This window comes from Apus apus, chromosome 25, assembly GCF_020740795.1.
Source record: "Apus apus isolate bApuApu2 chromosome 25, bApuApu2.pri.cur, whole genome shotgun sequence".
NCBI lineage: Eukaryota > Metazoa > Chordata > Aves > Apodiformes > Apodidae > Apus > Apus apus.
Genome location: NC_067306.1, coordinates 3,288,766 through 3,310,841, shown reverse-complemented (window position 1 = coordinate 3,310,841; position 22,076 = coordinate 3,288,766). Strand labels below are relative to the sequence as shown.

At 47.5% G+C, this 22,076-nt stretch overlaps 1 protein-coding gene across 2 annotated transcripts; it reads left to right on the top strand.

Annotated features, from left to right (window-relative positions):
- The first annotated feature begins 44 nt into the window (after nt 1-44).
- DDX42 (DEAD-box helicase 42) lies at nt 45-20,270 on the top strand. 2 transcript variants are annotated; one of them, XM_051640312.1, is made up of 18 exons: nt 45-121; nt 1,669-1,905; nt 2,583-2,733; nt 4,114-4,175; nt 5,133-5,169; nt 6,572-6,721; nt 7,547-7,651; nt 8,233-8,352; nt 9,351-9,527; nt 10,263-10,391; nt 11,332-11,431; nt 12,131-12,178; nt 12,619-12,716; nt 14,430-14,706; nt 15,636-15,862; nt 16,454-16,564; nt 17,322-17,423; nt 18,223-20,270. In XM_051640312.1, the coding sequence occupies exons 2-18, from the start codon at nt 1,685-1,687 to the stop codon at nt 18,892-18,894; spliced, it is 2,787 nt and encodes a 928-aa protein (XP_051496272.1). In that variant the 5' UTR covers nt 45-121; nt 1,669-1,684; the 3' UTR covers nt 18,895-20,270. The 2 variants fall into 2 exon arrangements, with proteins under 2 accessions (XP_051496272.1, XP_051496273.1); XM_051640313.1 differs by lacking the exons at nt 45-121; nt 1,669-1,905; nt 2,583-2,733 and having other exon boundaries at nt 4,134-4,175; nt 4,756-5,169.
- The last annotated feature ends 1,806 nt before the right edge of the window (nt 20,271-22,076 follow it).

The window sequence follows — 22,076 nt, the reverse complement described above, 5'->3', positions numbered from 1 at the left end:
GACCTCAGCGCGTCGCGTACGTACGTGACGTTGACGCACGTTGGAGCGTCGGGACGTCGTGTCTCCACCCCCCCCCCCCCCCGGCCCGGTAACCGGGGAAGCGGCGGCTGCGGGGCCCGCGGTGAGTGAGGGGCCCGGGGGGCCCGGGCGGCAGCTGCAGCCCCCCCGGCGGGCCCCGTGAGGCGGGAGCCGGCGCGGCCGCGGCCCCGCGCGGGCTGGGGCAGCCTGGGCCTTGCCCGCACAAAGGGCCCGCCCCCGGGCCCGGGCCCCGCGGGCGGGAAGGGCTGTGAGGGGCCTCGTCACCGGCCCCGCGCGGGGCCCGGGGCGGCGGGAGAGCGCGTCGCGGCCAGGGGGTAACCGCGGCTCCCTGCGGCGCATCCGCCCGGTGCTGGCTCCTCGGTCTCCTTTCCCCGCTGTGCTCTGGGGAGGGCGGGGGGGGGGGTCCCTGTTCGGCAGCGGCCTGAGGCGGGAGCAGGTGGGACGCGGATCCCGGGAAGCTGCGGAGAGGGTCGGTGCCTTCCCGGTGCCCCCTCGGCGGACCCCGGCACTCAGCTCACGGCCTCCCGTTTCCTCGCTGTCCTGCAGGAACCCCCTCCCTGCACACTCCGGGTGTAGGGAAACCCAATTTCCTACTTTGGCAGCTGCCTGGCAGAACAGAAGAATGATTCTTTTATTTTCTAGGGTGATGTGAAGGGGAAAAAAAGGGCGAGAAGAGGAGGCAGAATCCTTAAAGTGGGGTTTGGTAACTCGGCAGGCTGCCTGCTGGGCTGTCAGCAGCAGGGCAGAGTTCCACCATCCCCCTTTGCTGTACATTTTGATCTCTCACCTGCCCCACATCTGGAGGTGTGAGAGCTGCAAAGTGTGTCCGTGGAGATGGGGGAACAGGACCCTCAGCAGCTTCCAGGGGGAACTGGAGAGCAGAGCTTTCTCCAGGGTCTCTTCAAGAGCTCTGGTCTAGCCTGGTGATTTATTGAGCAAGTCCCAAGCTGGTGAATGTTCCACACAGGGAGCAGGATTTACTCTCAGATGATTTTGAAGTTGTTTCTCTTGCCAGTGAATTGTGATCTCATTGGAGGATTCTTGCTCCACGTGAGGGTTTGTTTAATAGGACTTGTAGCCTTTGGGCCATCTCATTATAGTGCATTTGAAAGCAGTGGGTGTCAAACTGGCTTTGGCTGCCTTAGAAGTACAGCTTCCTTGACCCTGCAGATGAAATAAATGAGTTGGATTGGGAAGTGTTAATCTTAGTTTATCAGTTCAGTCTTCTCATCTGACTTAGAAAGTCAAGTTTTCTCTGGGGAGGGGCAGGGAGTGAGAGGACAAGGGGGAAGGGATTAAAACTGGAAGAGGGAGATTGAGGTGAGACATGAAGAGGAAATTCTTTGCTGTGAGGGTGGTGAGAGCCTGGCCCAGGTTGCCCAGGGAAGCTGTGGCTGCCCCATCCCTGGCAGTGTTGAAGGGCAGGTTGGATGGGGCTTGGAGCAGCCTGGGCTGGTGGGAGGTGTCCCTGCCCATGCAGGGGCTTGGATCTAGATGCTCTAAGGTCCCTCCCAACCCAACCCATTCCATGATTCTATGACTGAAATAACCCACTTTCCAGCAAACTCCTGATGATATCGCTGCCTAAAGCAGAGAGGGGAATTAATGTGTCTGTTCTGATTTTACCAGATATATTGAGGACATCATGAATTGGAATAAAGGTGGACCTGGTACTAAGAGAGGCTTCGGTTTTGGGGGATTTGCTATCACCCCTGGGAAGAAAGAGGAGCCCAAGCTGTCTCAGCAGTCCCACAGCGCGTTCGGAACAGCTGGTTCTTCTGCTGCCTTTGCAAAATCAGCACCTCCTCAGCTGCCTTCTTTCTACAAAATTGGGTCAAAACGAGCAAATTTTGATGAAGAGAATGCGTAAGTGGGGTTATTGCTTGTGTTGATCTCCATTTTGGTGTTTTGAAGTTCCCAAGGATCCGTGACATTGATGGGGTTTGGTTATTTAGAAAAGCCTGTGCCAGGTTTAACCCCTGAACGCTGCGTTATGGTGCAACAACCCCTGGAGCTCTGGGGATAGTGTCAGGAAACATGGAGCTGATCCCATGCAGGAACTCCCAGCCCTGATCTGCAGCAGGCTTTGGTGTTCCTTGGGACCAGGTATTTTGAGGGAATGGATTAAAACTGGAAGAGGGGAGATTGAGGTGAGACATGAGGAGGAAATTTTTTGCTGTGAGGGTGGTGAGAGCCTGGCCCAGGTTGCCCAGGGAAGCTATGGCTGCCCCATCCCTGGCAGTGTTGAAGGGCAGGTTGGATGGGGCTTGGAGCAGCCTGGGCTGGTGGGAGGTGTCCCTGCCCATGCAGGGGGTTGGATCTAGATGATCCTTAAGGTCCCCTCCAATTCAAAACATTCCTTGATTCTACCACCACTTTTAGGTTAAAACGTGAATAATGGTCAATAAATACATCTCAACATCTTTTCCTGTGTACACACTGGCTTTTATTATCCATCCTTGTGTGGGAAACTTAACTCAGAAGCCATGAAAGGCAGCACAGAGCTGTAGACTATGTGCTGACTATTATTTGTTTCCTCTCAGGTACTTTGAGGATGAAGAGGAAGATTCCAGCAATGTGGAATTGCCCTACATTCCTGCAGAGAATTCCCCCACCCGCCAGCAGCTTCACTCCAAGTCAGCAGACTCTGACAGTGACGACGACCCCCTGGAGGCTTTCATGGCTGAAGTGGAGGCAAGACCCAGCTCCTGACATGTTTATTTCTGTGGTCACACTCTTCTCCACTCAGGAGGAGCAAATGTCACTCATGGCTGTGGCAGCTGCAGTTTAGAATGTCCCTTAGATTTGTTGGACAGGGGAGAACTTAGTGAGATCTAACAAGAGCAAATGGAAGGTTCTTCATCTGGGGTGGTACAACATCATGCATCAGTGCAGGCTGGGGCTGACCTGCTGGAGGGCAGCTCTGAGGAACAGGCTTTTTAATCCTGGTGGACAATAAGTTAACAATGAGCCAGCACTGTGCCCTTGTGGCCAAGAAGAGCAGTGGGATTTTGGGATGCATTGGGAAGAGTGTGGCCAGTAATTTGATGGAGGTTCTCCTCCCTTTTTATTCTGCCCTAGTGAGGCAGAAGATCTGGAGAACTCGGTCCAGTTCTGGGCTCCCCAGTTCAAGTGAGACAGGGAACTGCTGGTGAGAGTCCAGGGGAGGACAACAAAGATGCCTGGGGGGTTGGAGCATCTCCCTGATGAGGAAAGGCTGAGAGAGCTGGGACTGTTCAGCCTGGAGGAGAGAAGGCTGAGGGGAGACCTTATCAATGCCTGGAAGTAGCTCAGGGTGGGTGCAGGGAAGATGGAGCCAGACTCTGCTCAGCAGTGCCCAGGGATGTGTGCCCAGGACAAGGGGCAACAGGCACAAGGTGGAACATGGGAAATTCCATTGGAATATGAGGAAAACATTTTTACTGTGAGGGTGACAGAGCCCTGGGACAGGCTGCCCAGGGAGGGTGTGGAGTCCCCTTCTCTGGAGATGTTCAAGACCCCCCTGGATGCAGCCCTGGGCAATGTGCTCTGGGCAATTCTGCTTTAGCAGGGGGGTTGGACTAGGTGATCTCTAGAGGTCCCTTCCAACTCCAATGATTCTGTGATTCTGATGCTTTGTTGATTAGAACTCCAAGGTGAATTAGATGGGGAGGGATCTGATTTACAGTTGCTTAACTATTGAACTGTTTTGAGCACGTCAAGGCAATGCAACAAAGAGCTTTTTGTGTCTCTGAGCACAGCATTTATTACTGCCTGAATTACAATTATTTGCATTTATCATGAGTTGTTCCTTAGCTACAGTTCTGTTCTTACCTGGATTCTGTCACAGTGTTTTCAGGAGGAATGCAGAGAATAGATTTTTTTTTCTACAACATTGCAGGGAAGTTACAGATTATAAATTTGAAAGGTAGGAGGAGGAGAATTTATGTAACATAATAGGATATGGAACAAGAAAAAGTTCAGGCCAGAAAGTGTAGTCTCTGTGACATGATGGTCTAGTTATGTAGGAACAGTTGTCCCTTCCATGTTTTATCATCTTGGGTTTTCTGATGCCATAATTTTCTGACTCATTAGGATCAAGCTGCTCGAGACATGAAAAGACTTGAAGATAAAGACAAAGAAAAGAAGAATGTCAAGTAAGTTCTGTTTGATAATTCCCATGCCTGCCTGTGTCTTTTATGGTGCTGAGGAACCCAATGCGTTTTCTTGATGATGATTGTTCTGTAGACAGTATCATGTATACCAAATAAATAGCATTAAGCTGTCCCCCATGGGTAAAGTTCTGTGCAACCAAAATTGCATAATAGGAGGGAAGAATCTTTGGCAGCATCTTGTGGTTTAAGGGAACCACACCAAGAGTTATCTCACACCAGAAGCCTTTCTAGGCCACACAAATTGGGGCAGCACATTTTGCTGTCACCACCTCCCAGATCAGCCTTAAAATCCCATTGATGTGAGCAAAAATAACTCAGTGCTGGAGATTCTTCCAAACCTGTGCTAGGTTTTAAGACATTTCCTGGGAAGCTGCTACGTGAGGTAGCACATGACAATTGGGATACTAAATTTGGAGCTTAGGAATAGTTGACATTTTTGCAGCTTGTCCCTTTTTGACCAAAGAAAAAGGATGATGCTGTTGATTGTTGATAGAAGTGTCAGATACGTTGATAGCACTTGCATTGCATGGGGTTGATCAGATGATACATGGTCCTGAAACAGAACACCGGATCCAAAGCACCACCTGGGGAAGTTCTGAACTGGATTTGCACTTCCTGGCTCATGTTCCTCTTCAGTTCTGGGACTTCTGTAGCATCGAGAGCTTAGACCAGGATGATCTTTGATGTGGCTTCTACCGGGAAGACGGAGTCCTAATCTTTCCATCTCCTTAATAGAAGTAAACACAAGGCTTTGCAGGGTCACTCCTGTGATTGGTACCTAATATGAAAACTCCATGGGTTGGGATTAGGAATGTTTCTGAGCTGTTAGTGTTGTGTCTTGCACGAAATCTGGAGCTCAGCACTAAGCAGATGAAATGATGGAGCTGAGTTTGTGGAACACTTGCAGGGAAGTTTTTTTTTCTCCGCTTGTTTTTCCAGGGGTATTCGAGATGACATTGAAGAGGAAGATGACCAAGTGAGTTCCTATGCAGTCTTTCTATTCTTTTTTTCATTTGTTTGTTGGGTTTGGGGGGTTTTTTTACCTGCCCTCCCTAAATATGTAACTACCAGGTACAAACAACTCCAGTATCACGCACAGTATCCGGACAACCCAGCAGGAAGCTGTAGTGGTTGCCTTGCTACCTCTGCCCTTCTAGGTGTTTCATTAAAAAAGAAAGAACATTAGGAAACAATTTAATCTAAGAAGATTTTTTTTTCAGTCAATTTCAACTTCTTGTACAGGTTTTTTGGTAGGTGAGGGTCTCAGCAATCTGAAGTTAGCATCATAGTTAGAATCAACTACCGTGGAGCACCAGTGAGAGGCTGTTAAACTGTGGAGGTACTTGCAGTGAAAATGTATGTCTGTTAGGGGCAAGAGTCAGGCTTTTTGTTCTTTCTTTTCAGAGAAGCTCCAGTTCTGATTGAGGATGATTAGTGTCACTGTAACAGAAACAATAAGCCAAGAGGAAAGACTTAATTTCAAAATGTACCTCACTACTAAGTTGTAATTCCTGAGTTACAGTAATGCAGAGCATGGAAGGGTTGTTTGGCCTCTGGGCCTTTGCTTCTAATTTGATGAGTTGTGCCAAAGTTTGAGCAGAGGTGACTTAAACCTGCTGGGTGTTGTGTGCATGTCCCTGGGACTGGGTGACAGTTGGCCATGCAAATGAGAAAGCCAGAGGAGTCAGTATATTTTTTTTTGTAGTTGAATCTTGCTTTAAGTGTCTGATCTTAAATATTTGCCTGAAAGTCAAGTTAGACTGGTGTTTTCTCCAGGCGGGTGTCTTGGTGTGCCAGGATTCTGAAGGGCACCTGCATGTTGGTGAGCTGGAAGGGTGGCACTTTGCAGTGGTGACAGTGACTTACAACTCGGGCTGGTGTTAAGGGACTCTTCTGAAATAGTTTATTTCCCTTTTGCTATGGACTCTCTCAGTTAATAATTTCTTAGGGTCTGGGTAGGGGAAGTGGAGAAACTCTCTTTGTCTTGTCTGTTTCAAGAATTGTAAACCAACACTTAGTAAACTGTGTTCTTTACTTAAAAACCTGCAGTGTTTGTACTTTGTGTGATTCATAGATTCTCCTGTTGCTAAAGCATAACCAGTCTTGGTACAAGGAGTTGTTCAGCAGACATGTAAGAGAAGCAATTTGTTTTTTAAAAGCATTTTGTGATCTAACTGACACTTATGGTTGTTTTCTTCTTTTGTGTTTGTCCTTCTTCTGGACATAACTTGGTATTTAGTAGAAGAAACAGTTCTAGTGAACTTTTCCCCCCAATGGTGTGAAATCAAGCAGCCATCTAGCATGTACATCATTTCAACAATTACAGTGATATTTTTGCATCCTCTTGTAGGTGATTTTATTGCTCTGTTTTGCTGCAGGAAGCTTATTTTCGCTACATGGCTGAAAACCCCACTGCTGGTGTGGTCCAAGAAGAGGAAGAGGATAACCTGGAGTATGATAGTGATGGGAATCCAATTGCACCCTCCAAAAAAATCATTGACCCTCTTCCACCTATTGACCATTCAGAGGTAGGAGGTTTATTCTGTTTGTTTGGTCTGAGGCTTTCTCGAAAGCAGGTGCTGAGAAGTAGATCAAAATAGAGAGGGGATTGTTCCTCTTTACTCTGCTCTCGTGAGACCCCACCTGCAGCACTGTGTCCAGTTCTGGAGCCCCCAACATAAGAAGGACGTGGAGCTCCTGGAGAGAGTCCAGAGGAGGCCACAGAGATGATCCAAGGGCTGGAGCAGCTCTGCTCTGGAGACAGGCTGGGAGAGTTGGGATGTTCAGCCTGGAGAAGAGAAGGCTCCAGGGAGACCTTAGAGCAGCTTCCAGTGCCTGAAGGGGCTCCAGGAAAGCTGGGGAGGGACTTGGGACAAGGGCAGGGAGGGATGGGATGAGGGGGAATGGATGAAAACTGGAAGAGGGAGATTGAGGTGAGACATGAGGAGGAAATTCTTTGCTGTGAGGGTGGTGAGAGCCTGGCCCAGGTTGCCCAGGGAAGCTGTGGCTGCCCCATCCCTGGCAGTGTTGAAGGGCAGGTTGGATGGGGCTTGGAGCAGCCTGGGCTGGTGGGAGGTGTCCCTGCCCATGCAGGGGGGTTGGATGTAGATGATCTTTAAGGTCCCTTCCAACTCAAGCCAGTCTGTAATTCTGTGATAGTTCCACTGTGCATCAGTGTTGGCAGGTGACACTTCAGTTCTGTGCCACTGAAGATCCTTCAAATCACTCCATATGAAACTAAAGATTCTTGCAGATGATTAAGCATTTTATCTCAAAATGACCTTTTCCCTCCAGAAACTTAAGTGTACAGAGAATCTTGACTCCTGGACTAACTGCAGTCATTACCCCTGCAGATTGAATATCCACCATTTGAGAAGAACTTCTATGATGAGCATGAGGAGATCACCAGCCTCACCCCACAGCAAGTCGTGGAGTTACGTCACAAGCTCAATCTCCGGGTAAGATGGTCACAAACTGTCCTGGGAGCTTCCTCACAGGTTTTTGGGCTGCCTTAGTAGTTTTAAAGGAAGATTTTCCCAGGAAATTCCAACTTTTGAATACCTTAGGTGACTTGGATATAGGGGAGCTTGGCTTTCCTCAGCAGTTCTTGAAAGTCTTCTCTGGACTTGTCAAAGTGGGCAGGGTTGTCAGTTGCATGGTTGCACTTGGAGTAAAAAACTGGGAATTGTAACTGGAATTATATGCAAGAATTAGTTCTTGGCCATTTTTGACATGTTAGTGTGGTGCCTTTCCAGGAAGGGAATTCTTGGGTGAAGAAGGAGACCAATTATACAAAGAGGTAGATATGATGTTTGGTAGATGATGTTGATTGATAATTTATCTACATTTTTATCCCTGGAAGTCCCATTTACACAACACACCTGGAATTAGCACCTAGTTAAACTGACAACTATTCAAAAAATCAAAAAGCTATTTTCAGGGGGGGGAGAGACACTTCCCTCCCCCCCCCATTTTTGTACAGATTGTTCCTTTTTCTTCTCTTACTGTTCATGAACAAAGATATGTTTCTGTTTCTAAGGTCTCTGGTGCTGCTCCTCCAAGGCCTGGCAGCAGTTTTGCTCATTTTGGGTTTGATGAGCAACTTATGCATCAGATCAGGAAATCTGAGTATACCCAACCCACTCCTATACAGTGTCAGGTGAGTGTTGTTATTTCTCTCAACATCCAGTAGGACATGCTAAGGTCCCTAATCCATGTGGTATGTAGACATTTCTAGTTTCCTACATGGAGCTCTCAGGGAGGAGAATAATTTGTACTTTTCCAGGAAAACCACTTTGATATTTTTTACCTCTGAGTTTACCCTCTTGTTTGGTGTTAATGACCACTGTAAATATATCCATATTCTTCATTTGTCTCTTGGTGAGACAAAGAACATGCAAGTGGCATTTCTTTCTTATAGAAATGAAAGATTTGTTTCTATTTCTTCTAGAAATTGTGTTACAAATAACCACAGCAGTAGCTGAGTCCAAGGACCTTGTTCCTTTAAACAGCTTAGGTTTGAATGTCTCATAACTAGAAGAGGTGTTCAGCAAGGCTTTTTTTTAATGTCTTCTGGCAATTAGAATAAATTTCCATTTTAACTGAGCTGAACCATTTGTTTGGTCATTCCTGGAGAGCTGTGCATGTGAAAGGGCTTCTCCTGCATGTGGGGATTGATTACCATATGTAATTAAGGTTATCATTAATGTGATTCTAACCACTTCAGCTGCTTTAAGTCTAACAAGGGATGTGTGTTAGGACCTTTGTCCATCCTGTTTGTGAAACCCTGTGGTTGAGGAGTCCTTGTGGCAGCTGAAGAGATGAACTTCAGCACTCAGGGTGGTTACAGGAAGAGCAGGCTCAGAGGAAACCTTTTTAGTGTCCTTACAGCTGGACAATATGCATTCCTGGACATGTCATTATATTCTTGGGATGTTGCACTGTGCCCAGACATTGATTTTATATGGGAACCAACAGTTACAGCATGATAATTGCTTCCAGTCCTTGGAACAAACCAGTTCAGATCTGAACTTGGCCATGAAACTGTGTAAGCACCAACGTGTGTTGCTGTGAGTCCCCTTGCTGAGTTGTCATGGAATATCTAACACAAGAATATGCTCAGGTAGGCATCATATGGGTTTGGAATCTCCTTTTTAGGGCGTTCCAGTTGCTCTGAGTGGCAGAGATATGATTGGGATAGCTAAGACTGGAAGTGGGAAAACAGCAGCCTTCATCTGGCCGATGCTGATTCACATCATGGATCAAAAGGAGCTGGAACCAGGAGATGGTCCCATTGCAGTGATTGTGTGTCCCACCAGAGAGCTTTGCCAACAGGTAGGTGTGCCCTGCAGTGTGCTGAGAAAAGACAACATTTGGGGCAGAAATGATCAGAGAAGCCCAGGAAACTATTTGAGATAAATCCCCTCTGTGCCTGAGCAGCCTGTGGTGGGAGCTCATCACTCCTCTGCTGGGGGATCACGACAAACCTGAAGTGGGAATTTTTGGCCCAGAGCTCCCATGTTGTTTCAAAGTATTAAGGATGATGTGGCTACAGTGCAAATGGTGGCTGGATGACTGAATAGGTTTCTCATAAGCTGGGGAGGGACTTGGGACAAGGGCAGAGAGGGATGGGATATGGGGGAATGGATGAAAACTGGAAGAGGGGAGATTTAGATGAGACATGAGGAGGAAATTCTTTGCTGTGAGGGTGGGGAGACCCTGGCCCAGGTTGCCCAGGGAAGCTGTGGCTGCCCCATCCCTGGCAGTGTTGAAGGGCAGGTTGGATGGGGCTTGGAGCAGCCTGGGCTGGTGGGAGGTGTCCCTGCCCATGCAGGGGGTTGGAATTGGGTGATCTCAGGTCCTTTCCAACCCAAACCATTCCATGATTCCGTGATATGATAGGAAACGATCTACAAGTATTTAAGCATTCAGCCCTGAGAATTCCTGAATAATTTCACTGTTATTAGCTGAAAAGTGGATTTCAGGAGCTGGGCTACGTTTCTAAGGTAGATCCATTTTCTTTAGACCTGTCTAACATGACCTGTGATGTGCATTCCTCTCAATTCCCAGATCCATTCTGAGTGCAAGCGCTTCGGGAAGGCGTACAACCTGCGCTCCGTGGCTGTGTATGGAGGAGGCAGCATGTGGGAACAAGCCAAAGCCCTCCAGGAGGGGGCAGAGATAGTTGTCTGCACACCAGTAAGTACCTGAATGCTCACACTAACATCTTTTGTTGCTTAATTGAAGCTGAGGCAGAGTTTTAATCCCATTGGTGATGCAGGATGTGTCCTCTGGTCGCTGAACTCGAGGTTCTTCGTATCAAGTGCTGAGAGCAAATGTGCTGGGATTATTTGTGTGCCAAGAGGAACTGAGAGAGATTAGCTCTGATTTCCAGGAGAAGACAAAGTAGCAAGCAAGATTTGCTTAAGTCAGTGTCAGTGCAATACCAGCTTCTGATTGCTGAGCCTTAAATTTATGAGGAAAATTCCCGGGATGTCATGAACTTCAGTGCCATCCTCCTGTGAATCAGTGTGGAGCCTGTGGCAGCAATTCCAGAGGGCTGAAATAATGGATCAGTGAGTCTTGGTGCTGAACCCAGTGATTGAAGTGAGCACCATTGCCAACTGGCTTTGCTTCTTGCAAAAACTGGACAAAACTGAGCAACCAATGGCTGGAGGGAGTTTTTGGGTGGCTATTTATAGTGTGCTAGGTATATTTAAGGCTATTTATATTTAGGCTATTAGGCTAATATTAGGCTATTATTTAGGTATATTTAAGCTATTTATAGGGTGCTAGGCAAAAAAACAAAGCATGAAAAACTCCTGTGTCAAATATTAGGAGACAAAATGTCCAGTTCACTGTTACAGTTTGATTGTAATGAAGATGAGGTGATCCTAGGATCTCAGCACTTTGAACCTGGCAAATCCAGCTCTGAAATTCAGCTTGTCAAGTACAGTTGATCAGACTTTCAGGAGTCTCTTTCTGTGACTTGAATAATGACACTGCTAGAGTGAAGCCTTGAAATACTTTCTGTTCTAGGTCTGTGGTAGATGAGGATAAAAAAAAGTGCTTTAAGATGATATATATTAACATTTTAAAGTATGCTTTTAAAACTTGGTTGTGTTTGTTTTTTTAATAGGGTCGTTTAATTGATCATGTGAAAAAGAAAGCTACAAACCTTCAAAGAGTCACTTACCTTGTGTTTGATGAAGCTGACAGAATGTTTGATATGGGTTTTGGTATGTAATGAACAAGGGTCACTGTTCTGGAAAGCTGTGGTGTCCCCTTCCCAGCTTAGTAGGATTCTTTATAACCCCTGTAGCTTCATATGCTTGATAATACATTAAGGAAATACATTATAGACAGAATTCATGTTTTAAGGTCTTAATAACTGTTGCTATAAAGAGATCAGTGAAGTCCTGTTGTTGTTGTTGAAGTCCAAGCCCCCTGATTTTTATCTTAAAGTTTTTGAGTAACTTTTGGACCAGTCACTGCTGTGCTTTGGTTCAGTGTGTACAAACCAGTGGTGCTGAAAAGAACTTCCTGCTTTATTGGAAGAGGTTTGGACATTGACATCTGAATGATTTCTCAATATGGGCTCAAGAATCTTTGGACATAGCAAAGATTTGATTAGTATGATACCATAGATGGAAGTAGACACTTGTCAGATGTGCAGGGTATGCACAGACTCCACTAGGATCTTTGCTTATGGAATTTTTTGCTGAAGGACCTTCCAGAAGTTTCCTTGTACAGCAAAGGAACTTCCATTGTGCAGCAAAGAGCACCTGGAAGTCCCAGCATAACATTCAGTACTGAGGGAGGGACATTCATCCATTCTGTTTGGCACTGAAGTTGCATTTTCAATTCTTCTGCTAAATAATAATCAATAATAAAAGAGTGTACAATGTTGATGAGAACATTTTCCCTTTCCTTTCCAGAATATCAGGTCAGATCAGTTGCCAGCCACGTCCGTCCTGACAGACAGAGTAAGTCTAAGCATGTTTCAGACTAAACTGGGCATCAAAGGAGGCTGTGGTGGGCAACCAGTTAAGAACTGGGAAGAGAGACTGGATTTCCTGGTCCTGGTGCAGCCACACAGTGAGACCTCTGCAGGAGTGTTCATTCTCAATGGGAGCAGTTGGGAGGGAGCACTTGAGTGTGGTTCAACATCCCTGCTTGTTCATCAGTCTGTGATCCCTCCACAGACTTCACTCAGGGAGCAGCTGATTAGTTGAACTGACATTAATACGCTCTGAGATCCTGTCTCCTAAGCTGCCATGAAAGAACATTCCCAGCAGGGCCACTTAGATCCATACCTTGTTCACTGACATCTGGTACAGTTGTGCAGGTCCTTGTTCACCAGATCTGTGCAGTGTTTAAAGAAAAGGTGTTTTTTCAAGGAGCTGAGCAGCTGTTTTCCTTCCAGCCCTCCTGTTCAGCGCCACTTTCCGCAAGAAGATTGAGAAACTGGCTCGAGATATTCTGATCGACCCCATTCGAGTTGTGCAGGGAGACATTGGAGAGGTAAATCCACCTGGTTTCTGAGGCAGTTGGAGAAGAGAACCATCCTGTTTCTGTTGCTTGAAATTTAGGTCCAACTAAGTAGTCATCAACCGTGTCCTGGGCTGCACCAAAAGCAGTGTGGCCAGTTGGGCCACAGAGGCGATTGTCCCCCTTGGCTCTTATGAGACCCCACCTGGAGAACTGTGTCCAGTTCTGGAGCCCCCAACAGAAAAAGGACATGGAGCTCCTGGAGAAAGTCCAGAGGAGGCCACGGAGATGATCCAAGGGCTGGAGCAGTTCTGCTCTGGAGACAGGCTGGGAGATTTGGGGTGTTGAGCCTGGAGAAGAGAAGGCTCCAGGGAGACCTTAGAGCAGCTTCCAGTGCCTGAAGGGGCTCCAGGAAAGCTGGGGAGGGACTTGGGACAAGGGCAGGGAGGGATGGGATGAGGGGGAATGAATTAAAACTGGAAGAGGGAGACTGAGGTTGGACATGAGGAGGAAATTCTTGAGTGTGAGGGTGGTGAGAGCCTGGCCCAGGTTGCCCAGGGAAGCTGTGGCTGCCCCATCCCTGGCAGTGTTGAAGGGCAGGTTGGATGGGGCTTGGAGCAGCCTGGGCTGGTGGGAGGTGTCCCTGCCCATGCAGGGGCGGTTGGAAACTGGATAATCTTTAAGGTCCTTTCCAACCTAAACCATGCCATGATTCTGCAATTTATATTTAAGAGTAAGTAATTTGTGCTTAACAAAAAATAGGAAGGTTTATGTTTGGTTTTTAGTTTTATTGAGCTTTCTTTCTGCCAGCAGAAATTCGTGTACTAACGGGAGGGTTCATAAAGGATTGAAATCACATTAATGCAGTGATTTATTTTTTGTAATTAGGCCAGATCAGTGGGTATATCCTTTTGTCTCAAAACTATAAATAAATTCCAGCTTTTGCAATGGAGGGTTTGAAACTTAGGCTGTAAAGTCTTTCAGCTGGTCTGTGTGGGAATGTTCATTCTATCTCTGCTTGGCAGTAGCAGCTGAACTATTAGACTAAAGATTTGGTGATAAGTTGATGGAGTGGGCAGATACTTTGCTTATAATAGATGAAAACTCTTGAGAAATTTCACAAGATACCCTCAGAACATTCTTCTTTTAACCACTTCTCTGCATTTTTTTATTTTTTTCAATCAAGAATGGCAGGTATCCCTTTATAACAAAAAAATAAATGGCTACCTGAAGCCTCTTCTTTCTGGGAAGATATTTTTCCTAAACATTGCTTAAGAAAAGATGCACCTTTCTTAGTTCAATCCCAGAGTTTCTGCTCTTTAAATTATTACTCTGTTATCTTAGGAACATGGAATGGTTTGGGCTGGAAGGGACCTTAAAGATCATCAGGATCCAACCTCCTGCATGGGCAGGGACACCTCCCACCAGCCCAGGTTGCTCCAAGCCCCATCCAACCTGCCCTTCAGCACTGCCAGGGATGGGGCAGCCTGTCAAAATCTGCACTTTGCCTCTCTCAGGTTTATCAAGGAGTAGCTCATTTCATCTCTGCACTGTGAGGATAAACTGGTCACCAGTTAAGACAAGGGCAGAGCTGAAACCTCTTCCAGAGGGGAATTTTAGTCCCCTGCTTCCCCACTAGTTACTTCACCCCTAGTTTAAACTCCTCTTCTTATTCTGCCAGCTGCCCTTCCTGGCCATGCTGCCCTTCCTGCCCCACCTTAGTGCTTGTCTGATTTCTCTCCTCAGGCAAATGAGGATGTTACTCAAATTGTGGAGATTTTCCCCTCTGGCCCCAGCAAGTGGAACTGGTTGACTCGGCGCCTCGTGGAGTTCACCTCTTCTGGGAGTGTTCTCCTCTTTGTCACCAAGAAGGCAAATGCAGAAGAGCTGGCCAATAACCTCAAGCAGGAGGACCACAACCTGGGGCTGCTTCATGGGGACATGGACCAGAGTGAGAGGAATAAAGTCATTTCAGAATTTAAGAAAAAGGGGATCCCGATCCTGGTGGCTACTGATGTGGCAGGTATGTGATGTGCTAAGGAACAGCAGCTCATGCTGGCAGCAGAAAGCAGCAAGGTTGGCATCTGCACCTGCTGGGCACTGTGATCATAGAATCATAGAATGGTGGGGTTGGAAGGCACCTCTAGAGATGATGGAGACCAACTCCCCTGCCAGAGCAGGAACACCTAGTGCAGGTCACACAGGAACACATCCAGACAGGTCTTGAAAGTCTCCAGAGAAGGAGACTCTGCAGACTCTCTGGGCAGCCTGTCACAGGGCTCTGTTACCTTCACAGTAAAGAAATTTTTGCTCATGTTGAGGTGGAACTTCCTGTGTTCCAGTTTGCATCCATTGCCCCTTGTCCTACCACAGGGCAGCACTGAAGAGTGGTCCTGGCTCCCTCTTCTTGACACCCACCCTGCAGAGGGTGTTCCAGAGGCTTTTTCAGAAGAACAGAGTGTTAGCAAGGGGGGTTATGTTTAAATTACAATCTGACAGATGTTTTGTAGTACGCAGACAGGAACTGAGCTGATTCTTAAGGAAGTGCTATTAATTCATCAGCTGACACATCATGTTCATTTCAATGAAATGGACACACTTGAAGCCTCTAGAACAGCTTTTGTACCCAGATGTTTCACTGAACAAAGGGTGAATTTCAGTGTCCTTTAATAAAGCCCTCTCTCTTCCTTGGGATAACAATCATTAAAAGAGATCTCTTCCGTCTCCAATCCTGTGAACTTGGGGGATTTGTGTAATTTTGGCTACCCTTGGAGAAGATATTTCTACACTTTTATTTAACAAGGAGTTTGGCCTATGAAGGGAACCTGGGGTGTGTTCCTGTGGCAACTCCTTCCATATGCTGGAGCAGAGTGAAGTGATATGCTGGTATGAATGGGATTGCTTGGAATTCATTCAGGATAATCACACTCAGCTCTGTATTGTTCTTCACAGCTCGTGGGTTGGATATTCCCTCCATTAAGACTGTGATTAATTACGACGTGGCTCGGGACATCGACACGCACACCCACCGGATCGGTCGGACGGGCAGAGCTGGGGAGAAGGGAGTTGCCTACACTCTGCTGACCCCCAAAGACAGCAACTTTGCTGGTGATCTTGTCAGAAATCTGGAAGGTGCTAATCAACACGTTTCCAAAGAGCTGCTGGATCTAGCAATGCAGGTATGAACGAGCAAACTCCTCGCGTAGAGGAAAATTCCTTCCGTGATTCACACATCAGGAGCTCAAGAGATTGGTTTCTGGCTCCATCATGTGTTCACAGTGACCTCTTGGCCACCTGTGGTGGTTTTAAGTGGGCTTTCTAGTGTTTTCAATGGCCTGTGAAGGAATCCTTGAGGAGATCTGGTCAGACTGTCCTTGTTGCAGGGAGCTTTGCTGACAGAACCTCCTTTCTCCTTGGCCATGCAATGGGCTAAAGCACTAAAACGCAAGTATGAGCAAGTGCAGAACTCCCAGGTGAATGGCTTTAGAGATTGCATTTACTCCTGGCTTTATGGGAATGCAAACCCCCAAAAACTTTAACATGGATGAAAGTTCAAGGCAAAAAAAAACAACAAACAGGTGTTTTGTAAAAAAGCAGCTGTCACAAAAAGCTTCAGCCCCACGTGACAGAATCTACAGTTCAGTTTCGAAGCACTGCAGTGGTTTTCTTTTGAAATGCTCAAAGTCGTCCTTTTCTGAGCCTTGTTATATGTGTTTTTGAAGCTTTTTTTATTCCCTGTGTTCAGAAGCATTTGTCCTTCTCCTGCACAGAACCCCTGGTTCCGGAAATCCCGTTTCAAAGGAGGAAAAGGCAAGAAGTTGAATATTGGTGGTGGTGGTTTAGGGTACCGTGAGCGTCCTGGCCTGGGGTCAGAAAACTCTGTAAGTAGAGATGCTGAAGAAATTGTTTACAGATTTTTTAAACTTTATTATTGACTCCTTTTTGATTAAAAAAAAAGAAAGTCTTAGTCCTGGAGCGTATCCTCTGCTTCCCAAGGTTTTCATAGCTCAGAATATCTAAGAGTTGATCTCAAAAATATCTCAAGTGAAACTGTCCTGTGCTGTTACCCTGTTAGCAAGATCTGCCTTCTTTAGGTCTAGAAGGTTTTGAGATTCTTCCTGAAATAGACTGCCAGGGCAAAATAAATGCTAAAAAAATTCCCTGAAAAGCCATTTCTGGGCTGATTCTTGGCAGCAAAAAAATCTTGCAGCACTGGAGTCACTTACTAAGACCCATGGTATGAAAACAGCTCATTGCCAGTGTGTGGGGACAGAGTTTAACTGTAGAGATGTTGAAAAAGCAGCATGCTCAGCCTCTTGAAGCCTTGTTCACTTTGTCTTGGCTGTGAACCCTGCAAAAATCTCCACTTGATTGCCCTTAGTTTTGCTTGTACTGGAAGGAGCTGGGAAGTGTGGTTGCCCTGTTGATGAGTGAGTCACTAAGACTTTCTGAATCTTTACTTCCCTGCCATCCTCAAGGTGATGGGACAAACTCTTGTGCTGCTCCATGCTCTGCAGGAGTTTGTCATAAGCAGGTGGAATTCCTGAGAGCAGGGTTGGAGTAGATTCAGCAAATGGTTGAACTGGAAGTGTCTTGGCTGGATAAATCTCTCCAGTTGTCCTTTGTCTTTTTGCTCAGGACCGTGGCAACAACAACAACGTGATGAGTAACTATGAGGCTTACAAGCCATCCAGTGGGGCCATGGGAGACAGACTGACAGCAATGAAAGCAGCTTTTCAGGTTGGTTTGATCACTGGGAGTACAAGTTCTAACTCCAGAGCAAAGGACATAACAGCAAAAATTCACTGCTGATAGTTCAAGACAACTGTTTTGTTCTTCTCCACTGAAAATACAGAAACCTTGTTGGTTTGAGGGAAGTTGAGTTTGGTAGTTGGGGCCGTGTCTTCTCCACTTGGAGCACAAGCTCAGCTTTGCAGTCCAAATTGAAAGAATCAGTATGCAGGCTGGACAGGACATAGTTCCACAAACTGAGTTTGGCAAACTTAATTTTATTTTCTGCTGCTTCTTTGTTCTCTTTCCTGTCTGGATTCTGCTCCTTGGCTGGATGCTGTTGAGGTTGCTGAGCAGCAGTCGGGTCATTGCAATCAAAACAAACAGGGGACAGAGAAACCCTTTCTCTTCAGTGTAAAAATTAACCCCACAGTATAGGAGTGCCCTTGTTTCTGTGCTCTGGTAGCAGGTGTCTGTTCCTAATTCTGTGCTCTTAAGCACATCAGAAATCATGGAATGGTTTGGGCTGGAAGGGACCTTAAAGCTCATCCAGTTCCAACCCCTGTGCATGGGCAGGGACACCTCCCACCAGCCCAGGTTGCTCCAAGCCCCATCCAACCTGCCCTTCAACACTGCCAGGGATGGGGCAATGTAATCACTCCAAGACTGACTTTTTAGAGCAACTCCTTTTCCTGGGAAGCTCCCCAGAATCCCAGCCAGGTTTGTGTGTTGGCTGTTGCACGTTGGGTGCCGCAGCGTGGAGGCAAACATTGTCTTGTTATTTTTCCTCTCTCTCTCTTTCTGGCAGTCTCAGTATAAGAGCCACTTCGTTGCTGCAAGCTTAAATAACCAAAAGACTGGGAGCTCTGCTGCTGGTGCCAGCGGCTGGACCAGCGCCGGGAGCTTGAACTCAGTGCCCACCAGTTCAGCCCAGCAAAACGTGACCGGTCCCGACGGCCCCGCCGCAGCCAAGGGCGTCCCGGGATTCACCAGCTCGGGGAGCTTGAGTAGCGTTCCCACCTTTCCCAGTGCCGGGATCCAGGGCTTCAACAGCACGAACGCCAGCACCAACAGTCGGGAAGGCGCTGGCGGCGGCGGCGCTGGTGCTGTCAGGGAGCGCTACCCCGACAACCGGACCGGTCGCCACAACGAACCCCCCCGTGGTCGCTACAACGAGGTGCAGCAACGCCACGGGGAAGGAGGTGGTCGCCACGGTGACGCCCACCGGCACGGGGAGGGCAGGCACGGCGACAGCCACCGGCAGGGCGACAGCCACCGGCAGGGCGACAGCCGGCACTTCACCGAGGGGGGCGGTGGCAGCCGCAACAACGGCGACAGCAGGAACAGCAGCGATGGGAGGAGCAACAACGAGAGCAGGAACGGGGAGAACAGGAAGGATCCCACCAGCCGAGACAACAAGACAGATGGGTTTGCTGTCCCAGAGCCCCCAAAACGTAAGAAGAGCCGGTGGGACAGTTAAAAGCTGGTGTTTTCACAGCCTGGAATCTCTGCAGGTAGTGTTGGCTTTTTCCAGAGGATTTCTTGGGGGGGGGGGTTTTGGTCACTGGTCGTTGAGCAGATGGAGGAGGAGAAGGAAACCATGCAAACTACCCGTGCAAGTCTGGGCTGGTGCAGCTGTGGACAGAGTCACTCTAGTGATGTGCACACACCATGCTTAGGCAAAGAGAAACCATTTTGATGAAGCTCCCTGGGTTCTGCTTTGAAACATTCAGTGCTCAAGTGACTCTCTTGCTGGATTTAAACAGATCTTCTTGACCAGAAAGAAGCTGTTTCATGTCCTTAGAACATGAAGAAACTGTTGTCCCTAGAAGTCTAAAGTAGTCATTTCTTAACCAGCGTTCACACTGAAAGAGAACAGCCCATCTAGAGATGCTCAGGACCCACCTGTTCAACATTAACCCTTCAGCAGTTTGTTCAGTATGACAAGTTCTTCCCCAGTCTCTTCTTTTTACATATTCTCTTATCCCCAAATAACTTGGCCTCCAGGTTGCCCCTTACATCTCACCCCATCAGCTGAGAATGTATCAAGTTTGTGTTGCTGAAGGTGGGATGGAGCAAATTGATTTTCCTTTCTGTTTTTTGGGTGTTTTTTTTTTAATTTTTTACCTGTTTATGAAGCTGTCCAAGGGATCCTTCTCCAGCCCAGCTCACCACAAATTCCCATGTAGTGTAGGATGGACTCCCTGGCTTCTCTGTGGTCAGTACCTCAATCCCAATCCCATTGCCCAGGCATTTTTTTCCTGTCAAAAACCTTCTTCTTTCCTAATAACCTTCATTTTGGTGGAACCCTGCAGAGCAAACTTGTCTCTCTGCTGTGCCTATAGACCCTCTGTTATGAGAGGGCCGAGTGCTTTCTTCAAATTAACACAAAAAAGGGAAACAAATATCAAGATGCCACAAAAGTCAGAGGCTGGTGCCCCTTGGGAAGTGTTGCCACAGGCAGTGGCTTCACTCAGAAGTTCAGGGGCCTGCTGCTCAGAAGCCTTTTAGGGAGAACCTGGGAAAAAAGTGATTGATGAAGTGGAACAGCTCAAATATCACCCCATATTGGACACGTGTAGTTAAAACTGTAAAATCTTGCTTGACCATTTTTAACTCGTCATGTGTTATTATCTCTTTTTTTTTTAACTTCTTTGGGTTGTTTGGGTTTTTTTTGGGCCATAAAGGTAAGGAAGGAATCTTCTGTTGGAACATGTCAGCACCCACCTCTGTCTTGTTTCTACTGAAAGAAGTATCAGAGCTTGTCAGGTTTTTGTGACGTTGTGATGTTTTCTTTATCAGCTGTGCATTTACTTTCTGCTTGCTCTAGTAAATGTTTTATTACTGGGACAAAAATACCTGGCACAGGCTTTTTTTTCTCTTCTTCTTCCTTTGGATCATCTGGCATTTTGGGTGGAGATTGGACTCCATTCCTTTCACCACCAGTTAGGGATGTAGTGGAGAAAAGTCTTCGTGTGTCTTTTTTCTCAGTATCTTTCACCTCAAACTGTTTTGCAGTCCCTGTTTTAGCTTCAAAGCCTCCCAGGGAAGAGATTTTTCTCTCTTTGACAGGTGGGAAGGATCCAGCCCAGGACGTTGTGCTCATCCCAGCCTTTCATGGAGACATTTGGTAGAGCTGGAAAGGGAACTCAGCAACAGTCTTATGATCTGACTTGCATGGGTACTGTTTCCAGTTAAGACAGCAACTTGATTATTTAGGACCCTCCCTAACTAGCTCTAATCCATCAGAATTTTTTTTAAGATCTTCCCCTTGAGTTCTCTGATTAGGTCCAGGCAGAAGCCTCATTGCTCTGCTTTGAGCTCTGCATATTTAGGATTAAAACAAGGATTTTCCAGGGCAGATGTGGCAGGGGGTTTAGGAGGGACTCTTGAGTTTCCCTTTCGTTATCACACTTGTTTGATCATTCTGCACCACGAAAAGATTTGAAGTTTCCAAACCCTCCCCCCCAAGAAATAGCTCCATAATCTGAAGCTGCCACCTGCTCCCTCACTTCCCAGATCTCAGCTCCCTGCCACTGGGATCTGGCCCTGCCTGTGGCTCATCCTTGGGTTTCTCCCCTTCTTTTTAACACATCCCTCTGCTGTTCGATGGGATGATTGAAATTCCTCACCCCCCTCTCAGCTCCCAGGAGCCTCCTGAGACTGGAGTGAGTAAATACTGATCACTGACAGGGAGCTGGAAATGTCAGTTCCCAGGCTGGTGTTAGGTACACAGGAGGGTCTGTTCCAGCTGAGCAGAACAAGGTGGCAGTGTGAGCAGAATGCCAACTACCCTGCCAGAGAATCTCTCTCCTTGCTGTGCTTCTCTCTTCCAAAGAGACCAAAGCACAACTCACAGCTGAGCAAATCCACTGCAGGAGGCTCAGGTTTGTTTAGCCAGTGCAGCCCTTGGATTCTGCTCCTGCCTGGGGGCCTGTGGATCTGTCCCCCCCCTCTGCCTCTTGTCCCAAACCTGCCATCCCCCAGCTGTGTCCCTTCCACATTGTGCAGCTCCTGGGTGGGAGGCTGTGGATGGGCCTGATTCTGCACCATTTTTTGGAGCATTTCAAGAAGATGAATCCTGGAGCCCCTCCCTGGCTGGTTGTCCCTCCAGGGATTCCTCATCCTTCTGACTCCCTTTGTATCTTAGCTGGATAAATCTGGGAATGCACAGAATTTGTTGCATGTTTCTTGTCACTGTATCATGGAATTCCTGCCTGGAAGGACTCTGACTCATCAGAGCAGCCAGAAACAAAAATTCTCCATGCTACCAACAGGCTGTTCAATTTTAACTGGGTTGTGTACCCCACTCCCAGTGACGCTGGCATTCTCCCCTCCCCTGTGGTCTGGCTGAACTGTCTGGGCTGGGCACTGCCAGCTCCTCGGGAATGTCCTTTCCCATTGGAATGATGAGCTTTCCCAGGCTGTGCAGGTGTAGCAAGGTGGGCAGGGGAGGTGGGGGCTGCAGTGAGGACAGGCCTGGCTGAGACCCAGCCCCTCACACCCACCCTCCAGCACCCCCAGCTGTGCATTCCACCACGGAGCCCACCATGGAGTTCAAGGATAAAACAACCCATCCAGCCTGTCTGTTTATTCACTTCCCAGCCTGCAGGAAGACCCCAGGGCTGAGGCTCTTCCCTGCTGTGCTCTCTGTGTTCCCAG

Bases quoted from the DNA above. Each gene is read 5' to 3' on its own strand.
- DDX42 (XM_051640312.1), top strand. From the start codon at position 1,685: ATGAATTGGAATAAAGGTGGACCTGGTACTAAGAGAGGCTTCGGTTTT. The intron at 1,906-2,582 runs GTAAGTGGGGTT...GTTTCCTCTCAG, and splicing joins AATTTTGATGAAGAGAATGC to GTACTTTGAGGATGAAGAGG. The intron at 2,734-4,113 runs GCAAGACCCAGC...CTGACTCATTAG, and splicing joins CTTTCATGGCTGAAGTGGAG to GATCAAGCTGCTCGAGACAT.